This window comes from Trachypithecus francoisi, unplaced genomic scaffold, assembly GCF_009764315.1.
Source record: "Trachypithecus francoisi isolate TF-2019V2 unplaced genomic scaffold, Tfra_2.0 Lachesis_group3, whole genome shotgun sequence".
NCBI lineage: Eukaryota > Metazoa > Chordata > Mammalia > Primates > Cercopithecidae > Trachypithecus > Trachypithecus francoisi.
In genome coordinates, this window is record NW_022681468.1 from 146,893,076 (window position 1) to 146,905,209 (window position 12,134).

At 38.6% G+C, this 12,134-nt stretch overlaps 1 protein-coding gene across 16 annotated transcripts in view; it reads right to left on the reverse strand.

Annotated features, from left to right (window-relative positions):
- TMEM62 (transmembrane protein 62) overlaps window positions 1-12,134 on the reverse strand; it is a 52,714-nt gene that overhangs the window by 14,422 nt on the left and 26,158 nt on the right. For all 16 annotated transcript variants that reach the window (XR_004432053.1, XR_004432051.1, XR_004432052.1 and 13 more), the window contains 2 exons: window positions 9,273-9,386; window positions 5,124-5,208 (listed from right to left, as the gene is read on the reverse strand). Coding sequence is in view for 13 of the 16 variants with exons in the window: in XM_033190375.1 (XP_033046266.1) it covers window positions 5,124-5,208; window positions 9,273-9,386 (199 nt within the window). In the remaining 3 variants the exon portion in view is untranslated. The remainder of the gene's footprint in view (window positions 1-5,123; window positions 5,209-9,272; window positions 9,387-12,134) is intronic.

The window sequence follows — 12,134 nt, forward strand, 5'->3', positions numbered from 1 at the left end:
CCTTTGCTTTCTAATCTTTAAAATGGGGTCAATAGCACCTACCTCACAGGAATGTTTTAAGGATTAAGTGAAACAATGTAGGTTAAAATATGTTTCAAATTTAAATAACTATGTAAAGATATTGAGAGCCCCATATAAGAGGCTGGGGACCTCAAATATTTATTTATTTACATTATGTTCAGGAAAATACACATGTATAATAATGCTTCTTGAACTTTTTCATAGAATTTTTAAAATAAATATAAGCAGAAAAACATTCCGTAGGATGTGTACTGTACCTATTCAGTTAATCATATTACTGTTTAATCACTACTACAATACTCCCCTTCTCTATCATCAGTCCTTGATCCCAGGGATTTCATCCAAATTAAGAAGGAATCAGGAAAATTTGATTCAACAAGTATTTATTGTCTATTATGCACAAATTCAGTGGTGGGGGCTGTGGGAAACAGAAGATAATTAGGAAGCAAGAGTGCCTACACTGAAGACGGGCACAGTGGCTCACATCTGTAATCCCAGCTCTTTGGTAGTCTGAGGTGGGCGGATCCACCTGAGGTCAGGAGTTCGAGACCAGCCTAGCCAACATGGTGAAACCCCATCTCTACTTAAAAAAGAAAAAAAAAATTCAAAAATTAACTGGGTGTGGTGGTGCATGTCTGTAGTACCAGCTACTTGGGAGGCTGAGGCAAGAGAATTGATTGAGAAGCCAGGTGGCAGAGATTGCAGTCAGCTGAGATCATACCACTGCACTCCAGCTTGGGGTTCACAGCGAGACTGTCAAAAAAAAAAAAAAAAAAAGAGTTCCTACATTGAGGAACTTAATCTGGTTAAGGAGAAAATGTATATACATTCGAAGTGGTTATATAAAGCAAAGTGGCTATCTAATTAAGTATAGAATTAATTGTGAGAAAGAACTATAGGGATTCAGATAAGCAAAAGCTCGTTAGGGCCTGGAATGGCTGGAGAAAACGGTATGACAAAAGAGGTCTTAAGGTAAGCCTTATGGGAGGCTAAGATTTAGATAAGTTTAGAAAAATATAAAGTAGGGATAATACTATGAGCAAAAGTACAGAAACAGAAATGAGCATGGCATGTATAGTGAACGGTGAAAAAGTATCTAGGCTAAAATACAGGTAAGTGGTTGAAGACATGGCTAGTTAAATAAGAATAGATTGTGGAAGATTTTTAATGTCTTGCAGAGATGTCTGACCTTTATTCAGTGTGTTCTGGAAAGTCACTAAAGGCTTTTGCATACAGAAGTGATCTGTGGATGAGATGCCATGAGGAGGATAATTGGCTAATAATTAAGAGGATGAATTAGACAGAGAGACTGGATATAGGAGCAGGAATTAGGAGTCTATTCAGGAATCCAGAGAGGTGATACTGACATGGCACTGGTGACCTTTCAAAAGGAAAAGAAACATTTGAAGAAAGAATTAATGGGTTGTTTTTTGTTTTGTTTTGTTTTTTGAGACAGAGTCCCACTCTTTTGCCCAGGCTGGAGTGCAGTGGCGCCATCTTGGCTCACTGCAACCTCTGCCTCCCCAGTTCAAGTGATTCTCCTGCCTCAGCCTCCTGAGTAGCTAGGATTACAGGCATGTGCCACCACACCCGGCTATTTTTTTTAATTTTTTTTTTTTTGACAGAGTCTTGTTCTGTCACCCAGGCTGGAGTGCAGTCGTGCGATCTTGGCTCACTGCAAGCTCTGCCTTCCATGCCTGGCTATTTTTTGTAATTTTAGTAGAGTCAAGGTTGCACCAAGTTGGCCAGGGTGCTCTTGAACTCCTGACCTCAAGTGATCCACCCGCCTCAGCCTCCCAAAGTACTGGGATTACAGGCATGAGCCACTGCACCTGACCTGAATTAATGGGTTTTAATAATATGTTCCCATTAGGTGTGAAGACTGATTACTAAAAAATGACTCGATTTTTAAGGTTAAAAACTGTAGTAAGGTCTTCCTGTAAGGTCTTTATTTTTGATAGTCTATATGCTTTTATTTTTTTTAATATCAGTATGTTATATGTGTATATTTTTCTATCAAAATATAGTGATTAACTCAAATGCCTGCAAGTTCATGTGACTTAAGTAAATCTTTCATAAATAACCTGACTTTAAATTTGTTGATAAAAATAGAAATGTCTTCAGAATTGTCAGCATACATTTTTGCCTGGGTTTACTGATCAGATAGTTTTGCATTTGTCTGTGCTAGATGTTTTAAGCTGCCAGGATTTGACCAAAAGGTTATAAAACTATATATTCAGCCTAAAATCAGAATGATCTTTGTGTAAGTCTTTGATAAGTAAAACTAATATAGTTGATTTAATGAAAATAGCTGTCTTCAGTTTTTGGCAAAATATTTATACAGTCAGCTTTAAGATTTTTACTTAGGTGAACACCTGAAATTCACATGCTGTAAAAATGATTAACAGAAAGATACCTTGACATAATGACTAACTCTATCTAATATCTTAGTTTTCATAAGTAATCTATGTGTAGTTAAAAAATAAATTAGATGAATGTAAATGTTATAAATTTATAAATGAACTTTTCATGTGATTTTAAATCCTAAAGTTAATTATATTAAATTAATTAATAAATACTCATGAAATGTCTGAGTCATTTCTAAGTAAGATAAAATGCTGAAACATAAATTGCTAAACATTAGTATAAGTTTGTTCTTGGTTTCTTAAATTGTATAGAAAGACAAAACATACTTACTATTAGTAAATAGTAAATTCCACATTCAAAAATTGCTCCATAAAAAAATTGTTTTAGAGATTATAAACTATATATTCATGAGATGTTAATATATAACAGTTCAAAATTACTTACTTCCTGAGTAACTTAAAGCTTAAGGTTACTAAAAATTCAAAATTTTTATTAAGGCCGGGCACGGTGGCTCATGCCTGTAATCCCAGCACTTTGGGAGGCCGATGCGGGTGGATCACGATGTCAGGAGATCAAGACCAACCTGGCTAACACGGTGAAACCCTGTCTCTACTAAAAATACAAAAAAATTAGCCGGGTGTGGTGGCAGGTGCCTGTAGTCCCAGCTACTTGGGAGACTGAGGCAGGAGAATGGCGTGAACCCAGGAGGCAGAGCTTGCAGTGAGCCGAGATTGGCGCCACTGCACTCCAGCCTGGGCGACAGAGCGAAACTCTGTCTCACACACACACAAAAAAAAAAAAAAAAAGATTTTATTAATACGAAACCAATAATTTTTATATGAGAAAGAATTTTGTGTGGTCTCAATATAAAGGAATAAAAAATTTTAAGTAATTTTTTGTCTTACGGTAAAATAACTAGTTATTCCAATATAAAAGGGGGGAAAATATAGGACAAAGACTAGGAGTTCAGGAGCATAATGGAAGGTCTAAGCAAGTTGTGGAAGGTTTATGAAGGATGGAATGGAAGTTTTATATCATCAGGATGGTTGGAATTTGAAGGGAACTTTTTTTTTTTTTTTAAGGACAGAGTCTCACTCTGTTGCCCAAGCTGGAGTGCAGCAATGTGATCTCGGCTCACTGCAACCTCTGCCTCCCGAGTTCAAGCAATTCTCATGCCTCAGCCTCCCGAGTAGCTAGGACTACAGGTGTGTGCCATCATACCTGGCTAATTTTTGTACTTTTAGTAGAGACGAGGTTTCACCATGTTTGCCAGGCTGGTCTCAAACTCGTGATCTCCTGTGATCTGCCCACCTCGGCCTCCCACAGTGCTGAGATTACAGATGTGAGCCGCCGCACCCAGCCACAAGAGGTTTTGACTTAATTCTAAAATCTGTTTCTTTAAAATTTAATTTTCAAGCATCTTCTGAATGGCAGCTTTAAAGTTTATAGACCAATGTTTTCCTCCAATATAACTTGATTCTGTACTCTTGGCTTTTCTTGATGTTTCTGAATTGTCCATATAACCAGGAAATTTCCCATGCTTTTTCTAAAAGCCCTGTATTCCCCTGCTCAAGGTACTAGTTTTCTTGTTTATGTCCCTCTGTAATATAGTGTATACATATAACCTTGGACGCATGCTCTTCCTATGTCTGATTATATTTAAGTATCTTTCCATCAGGTTTCACTTTCAGGTTATCTAAATAGGCTTCCCATAAGGAGGAGCAATCACACTTGAGGGAGGTTTTTTGGGAACTGAACTAAGAAACAAAGATTTTATATTTTATCAAGACAATTTGCTATGTTTCATATTATCCTTATTAGCTTTTTAAAAAATATTTCTTAGGAAAACCGAGCTTTGAAAGGTTTTTGTTTGTTTGTTTACAGCCACAGAACTTTCTGTATTGTTTTTGAAGTCTTTTAATTGTCACTCTGTTTAAGTGAGTGACTATTACTTCACGATGACGTCTATTCCTATTCTGACCAAGTGTTTTAAACCTTTTGACATCTTTGGCATGCCTACCAACGATCAATTTATAAATTAAGTATTTTTTGACCCTGAACTAATTTTGGGATGTCTCTTGGCCAAGGGGACCCCAAAGAAACCTTAAAAATTGAGTTCTCAGCCATGATAGAAAGGGAGGTTGGACATACCTTGTCATACTCCCTCCCTTTTAGAGTTTGGGCACAACAACAGACCATCATTAATGTTAAAATAGAGATCATAAGACGGACAAAACAGACTGTCACAATAAGATACCAAATTATAAACAAGATCTAATGCCTGCAGGACATCAATCTTGCTAAACAGGTCATTTTTCACCCAGTATATTGTGGCTGACATAACATCCTTATCTTAACGTAAACATTCCTTTCTGCTGACAACAAGTTTTAGACTGAGCCTCAGTCCTGTAACCAATTGCAAATTAAAGAATCTCTGAATCCCCGTATAACCTGTGAGCCCCCACTTCAAGATATCCCAACTTTTGGGGCCGAAGCAATGCATACCTTCCGTGTATCGATCTATGTCTTTTCCTGTAACTCCTGCCTCCATAAAATGTATAAATCCCAACGTAATCCAACTGCCTCAGGACCATTTACTCAAGGCTTCTTGAGTTTGTGTTTTCCCTGGGCCATAGTCATTCATATTAGCTCAGAATAAATCTCTTTAAAATATTTTATGGAGTTTGGTTTTTCCATGAACAAGGCTTATAGGAATAAAAGGAATCATAACTAACCTTTAAGCTCTGGGTATCCTCGATATCTATATGTGATGAGAATGGTGAGCTGGCTCAGCACAATTAGCACAAAAAGGACCCGGGCCTGCAGGGAAATAGATGTTAATGTGAAACAGATACATGGGTACACTTTCTGTAAAGATTTTTAAAGTGGCCTTATTAACAAAAATGGAAATGGCATCTGTGATACTGTGATATAAGAAATACATATTTTGGTCTTTGTCCCCACTGGTCAGAGCTCCTAAAATGCTTGTAATTTTCTAAGTGATAGCAGCATATTATTATAACATTTGGATTTTGTCTCTGGCTCCTGAAACAGCTCTAGAGTGATAAAGTAAAAGGAATACCTATTGTTATTCATAACAAGCCCCTTTTGGAGGAGGTATAGCAAGATGGCCAAATAGAACCCTCCAGCAGTCATCTACCCCTTCCCCCTCAGAACACCAAATTGAACAACTATCCCCACAAGAAAGCACTTTCATAAGAACCAAAAATCAGATGAGTGATCACAGTACCTGGTTTTAACATCATATCAAGGAAAGAGGCACTAAAAAGGGTAGACAACACAGTACCTCATTGCCTACACCACCCTTCCCCCATTCTGTGGCAGAGATCATCTGGGCACTTGTGGGAGAGCGCAAAATGACGTGGGACTTTGTGTTGGAACTCAGTGTTGTCACAGGGGAACACAACACAGGGCAGAATTCTGCCAGCACCCACAGAGGGAGCATTTAAGCTGACCCTTGCCAGAGGGGAATCCTCTGCCCCAGTGGTAGGAACCTGAGTTCCAGCTACCTCCAGCATCAGCTGACTAAACAAGTGCCCTGGGGTCCTGAATAAACTTGAAAGGCAGTCAAGTCACAAGGACTGCAGTCCTTGGGCAAATCTGGGTACGACGCTGGGCTCAGAGCCAGTGGAAATGGAGTGCACATGACCCTGTGAGACACCAGTTGTGGTGTCCAGGGGAGTACTTGTGTCACCCATCCCCCAGCTCTCCAGGCAGTACAGCTCCAGGAGAGACTCCTTCCTCTTGTGGAAACAAGAGAGAATAGTAAAGAGGACTTTGTTTTGCCACCTGGATACCAGCTCAGCCACAGTAAAATAAAGCACCGAGCAGATTCCTGAAGCCCCTGAGTCCAGGACCTCACTCCTGGATGGCATTTCTAGACTCAGCCTGGGCCAGAAGAAAACCTGCTGTGTTGAAGAGAAAGACCACGTCCTGGCAAGATTCACCATCTGCTGACTAAAGAGCCCCTGGGCCTTGAATAAACATCAGCAGTAGCCAAGCAGTAGTTACCACAGACCTTGGACAAGACCCAGTACTGTGGTGAATTCAGGTGTGACCCAGAACGGTACAAACCGTGGTCACCTCTCCCACATATCCAGGCAGGCCAGCAAAGAGACAGAGAGGCTTCTTCTGCTTGGGGAAAAGTGAGGAAAGAACACAAAAGACTGCCTGGTCATCAAGAGAATTCTCCCAGTTCTTACCCAAGCCCACCAAGCCCATGTAAGGCTGCAAGAGTTGCAGCATTACTGGGCCTGGGGCACCCCCTCGTACAGATACAGCTGCAGTGACCAAAGGCTTAGATCACAACCCTCAATTGTCTTTGAATACCTGGAAAGCCTCCTCAAGGAGGATGAGTACAAACAAGCTCAGACTACAAAAATTAGAATAAATACCTAACTCTTCAAGGCCCAGACATTGACAAACATCCACAAGCCTCAAGAACATCCAGGAAATGACCTCACCAAATGAACTAAGTAAGGCACCAGTGATCATTCCTGGAGTGACAGAGGTATGTGAACTTTCAAACAGAATTCAGAATAGCTGTTTTGAGGAAGCTCAATGAACTACATGAAAACACAGAAATGGAATTCAGATTCCTATCACAGAAATTTATTTATTTATTTATTTTTATTTTATTTATTTATTTATTTTTTTGAGACGGAGTCTCGCTCTGTCGCCCAGGCTGGAGTGCAGTGGCACAATCTTGGCTCACTACAAGCTCCGCCTCCTGGGTTCATGCCATTCTCCTGCCTCAGCCTCCCGAGTAGCTGGGATTACAGGCGCCCGCCTCCGCACCTGGTTACTTTTTGTATTTTTAGTAGAGACGGGGTTTCACCGTGTTACCCAGGATGGTCTCGATCTCCTGACCTCGTGATCTGCCCACCTCGGCCTCCCAAAGTGCTGGGATTACAGGGGTGAGCCACTGCACCTGGCCTCTTATCACAGAAATTTAATGAAAACATTACAATAATTTTTAAAAATCAAGCAGAAATTCTGTAGCTGAAAGATTAAATTGGCAAACTGACAAATGCATCAGAGTTTCTCAAGGGCAGAACTGATCAAGTAGAAGAAAGAATTAGTGAGCTTAAAGACCATCTATATGAAAATACACAGTCAGAGGGAAAAAAAAGGAAAAAAGAAAAAGAATGAAGCACACCTACGAGATCTAGAAAACAGCCTCAACAGGACAAATCTAAGAGTTATTTGCCTTAAAGAGGAGGTACAGAGAGAGATCAGAGTAGGAAGTTTATTCAAAAAAAAAATAATAGAGAACTTTTTTAACCTAAAGAAATATATCAATATTCAGGTACAAGAAGGTCATAGAACACCAAGAAGTTTTAACCCAAATAAGACTACCTCATGGCATTTACTAACCAAATTCCCAAAGGTTAATGATAAGGAAAGGATCTTAAAAGCAACAAGAGAAAAGAAACAAATAACATACAAAGAAGCTCCAACATGTCTGGCAGCAGACTTCTCAGTGAAAACCTTCAGCCTAGGAGAAAGTGGCATGACACATTCAGAAGGAAAATAATTTTACCTTAGAATATTATGTCCAGCAAAAATATCCTTCCAATATGAGGAAGAAATAAAGACTTTCCCAAACAAACAAAAGCTGAGGGATTTCATCAACACCAGACCTGCCCTACAAGAAACGCTAAAGGAAGTTCTTCAGTCTGAAAGAAAAGGATGTTAATGAGCAATGAGAAGGCTGGGCACAGTGATTCATGCCTGTAATTCCAACATTTTGGGAGGCCGAGGCAGGAGGATTGCTTGAAGTCGGGAGTTCAAGACCAGCCTAGGCAACAAAGTAAGACCCCCGTCTCTACAAAAAAAATGTAAAAATTAGCTGGTTGTATTGGCATGTGCCTGTAGTCTCAGCTACTTGGGAGGACCCCATCAAAAAAAAAAATCAGTCTTTGCACTCCAGCCTGGGAAACAAGAGCAAAACTGTCTCCAAAAAAAAAAATTATATATATGTGTGTATACATATATACATGTGTATATGTGTGTGTATATACATACATGTGTGTATAAGAGTGAAAAATAGAGTATCATAATGACAAATACAATGGTTATAATGGATAGTATGATAAAAGAAAGATGTGTGGTTGATTTCACTTTATCTGTTTCTAAATTTTCCATGTTTTCTACACTGAGCACATATTATTGATGTGGGAAGAAATATTCTTTAAAAAGCCTTAACCCAAATTAGCATAGTCCCTATAATTCCCTTAGTTATCCTGATTTTATAGCATCCTTAGTTATAATTCCCTTAGATATTATAACTAATATCCTTAGTTATAATTCCCTTAGTTATCCTGGTTTTACAGCATCCCGAATGACTCATCCATGCCTCTGCTTCTTTAAATTCAAATCAAATCAACTTAAAAGCATTTTATTCTTCTAGACAAATAACTAAACTTTAATTTTATAAGATTCAACTTTCTTGTCATATGATCATAGTAGTCTCTCTTTATCCACAGGGATACATTCCAAGTCCCCCCCCACAGTGGATGCCTGAAAACACAGATAGTACCGAACCCTATATATATTATGTTTTTTCCTATAAATACATACCTATGATAAAGTTTAATTTATAAATTAGGCACAGTAGATCAACAACAATAATAATAAAATAGAACAATTATAACAATATACTATAATAAAGGTTACAGGACTATGGTCTCTGTCTCTCAAAATATCTTGTTATATATAATACTTTCAGACCATGGATGACCTTGGGTAACTGAAACCATGGAAAGTGAAACCACGGATAAGGGAGGACTACTGCATATTATTTAGGACTCTGCATTTACCAAATCCAGTAACATATGCAATGTTTAATTGAATGCACTTACCATGATGTAGTGATCAGTACGAAGAATAAATGATGCCAGGGGATCAAAACTAAGATGATTATTCTCTTGAGCAGAAAATATGTGGTGAACACTCTTACTTCTTCCAGCAGAATCCTAGTAATAACCACAGAAGAAAAGTAACTTTCATGTACATGGAAATATTTATAATGTTCTAAATTATAGTAAGAATAGGTTTCTAATAACTACACTTTGTTGTTTTTGTTTTCCAAGGTTTCTGTCTGTTGTCCAGGCTGGCGTGCAGTGGTGCAATCGTAGCTCACTGCAGCTTTCATCTCCTGTGGTCAAGTGATCTTTCTGATTCAGCTGTGAGACTATAGGCACACACCACTATGCTTGGCTAATATTTAAATTACGTTTAGAGATGGGGTCTTGCTATGTTGCCCAAGCTGGTCTTGAACTCCTGGCCTCAAGCAATCTTCCTGCATTGGCCTCCCAAAGTGCTGGCCTTATAAGTACTTTTAATAATATTTCTTAGGCCAGGTGAGGTGGCTCATGCCTATAATCCCAGTACTTTGGGAGGCAGAGGCAGGCAGATCACATGAGGCTAGGAATTTGAGACCAGCCTGGCCAACATAGTGAAACCCCATCTCTACCAAAAATGCAAAAGATTTGCCAGGCGTGGTGGTATGCACCTGTAATCCTAGCTACTCACGTGGCTGAGGCAGGAGAATTTCTTGAACCCAGGAAGCAGAGCTTGCAGTGAGCTGAGATTGCACCACTGCACTCCAGCCTGGGTGACAGAGTGAGACTCTGTCAAAAAAAGAAAAAAGAAAAAATGTTTAAAACCTATAATTCTACATTTAAACAGGAAATATTAGCATGCACTCGCAACATATTTTCCCTTTAAAAAAAAGTCTGTATTTCCCTCTGTTCCCTAAAAAGGCCTAGAAATAACAACAAAGCTAACAGTACTGAGCTAGCTAGGCTGGTGCCCAGATTATGGTCTCAAATAGCATTTCTCACTACAAGAAACCAGTGCTCTTTAGGGAAACAGCTCATTCCAGTTCTTGAATAGGAAGTGCACAAGAAGAGATACCTGCACTCCCGTGTTTGCTGCAGCACTGTTCACAATAATATTTGGAAGCAACCTAAGTGTCCATCAACAGATGAATGGATAAAGAAAATGAGGTATATATACATAATAGGGTACTATTCAGCCATTAAAAAAGAATAAGATCCTGTCATTTGCAACAACATGGATGGAACTGGAGATCACTATGGTAAGTAAAATAAGCCAGGGACAGAAAGACAAACATCACATGTTCTCACTTGTGGGATCCAAATATCAAAACAATTGAACTCATGGACACAGAGAGTAGAAGGATGGTTACCAGAGGCTGGAAAGGGTAGTAAGGGGGCAGTGGGAGGGAGGTGGGGATGGTTAATCAGTACAAAAAACATAGATGGAAAGAACAAATAAGACCCACTATTTGATAGCACAACAGAGTGACTAGAGTCAATAACTTAATTGTACTTTTAAAAATAACTAAAAGAGTGTTATTGGACTGTTTGTAAAACAAGGACGAATGCTTGAGAGGATGACTACTCCATTTTCAATGATGTGATTATTATGCATTGCATGCCTGTATCAAAACACCTCATGTAACCCATAGATAAACATACCTACTATGTACTCACAGAAAGTAAAACTTTAAAAAAAATTTTTAAAGAAAAAAGTGCATAAGAAAAGCTTGGAATATCTTATCAAATCAGAAAGTAAGAAAATGAACAAAGACTACTGGGATTGTGTCAAAGGGCTTAGTAGTCAACATGAAGAGGCTCCCACTAGCCAAAGGTGGAACAATTTGAGCATGGAAAAGAATAAATGCAATGGACTGAAATACATCAAGTATGTTTTCATACATCAATATGTTTTTTAAACTTTGAATTTATAATAATATTAAATGTAAAAGACTCAGTCACCTTTGGCAGATACTAAAGAACCAACTCATTATTCTGAAAACTGGTTTAGTAAAGGGGCAATGGGGAAAGAAGAATTTATTTTGCATTTCCTGTGTGAACTCTATCTGGGTACCAAATAGATGAGATAATTTTTTTCTTCATAGGACTGTTCTAATTAATATTCCTATAATAAGAAAAGAAAATTTGAATATCACCATTTTAGAACTCTAATGAAAAAAATGGATTTAGGTAAGTATCATCAATGGCTACTAAAATCCCTTAGGTGAAAAGCTAATGGAGGGATGAGCCAGCAGTGTGCTGGAGCTGGCTTGACTGCTCACAAGAGCCAACTGTTAAGTTTTCAGCAATTTTGCAGGCCACTTAGTATGGCATTGGTAGTTTAAAATCAGCCATGGTAGAAATATTTATATTATGGGAATTGGTACAAATCAGGGAAATGCTACAAATCAGGATCCCCTCTCCTTGACCCCTGTAACTTCCCCCAAGCTGGTTGCTAAATATTTACCAGCACACCAGTGGATAAGGCTACCAAAAGCTGAATACACTGATCCATCTTAACATTACAGAAAGAGAGACAACCAAATATCATGGGTATCCTGTTAAAAGCATAAAAAAACAGATAAAGTACTTTTGCCAAAAAATAAACAGACGTAAATCTGATGAAACCTCTAAATCTAACTACCAATTATAGAAACTAAGGGGGAAGGGGACAGAGGAACATGTTAAATGATACCACAGGGATGTAAACAGCAAAAATCCAGAAAACAGGGAACTCCACAGGACCAAAGATTCAGTTTCCAAAACAAATTTTAAGGGGCAAAGAAAGGGGGGCGGTAAGGGAGGCAATCTATACAGTAAAAGAGACAAAAGAGACAAGTCGGTTAAATGGAATATATGAGTCTTGATTGGATTGCGATT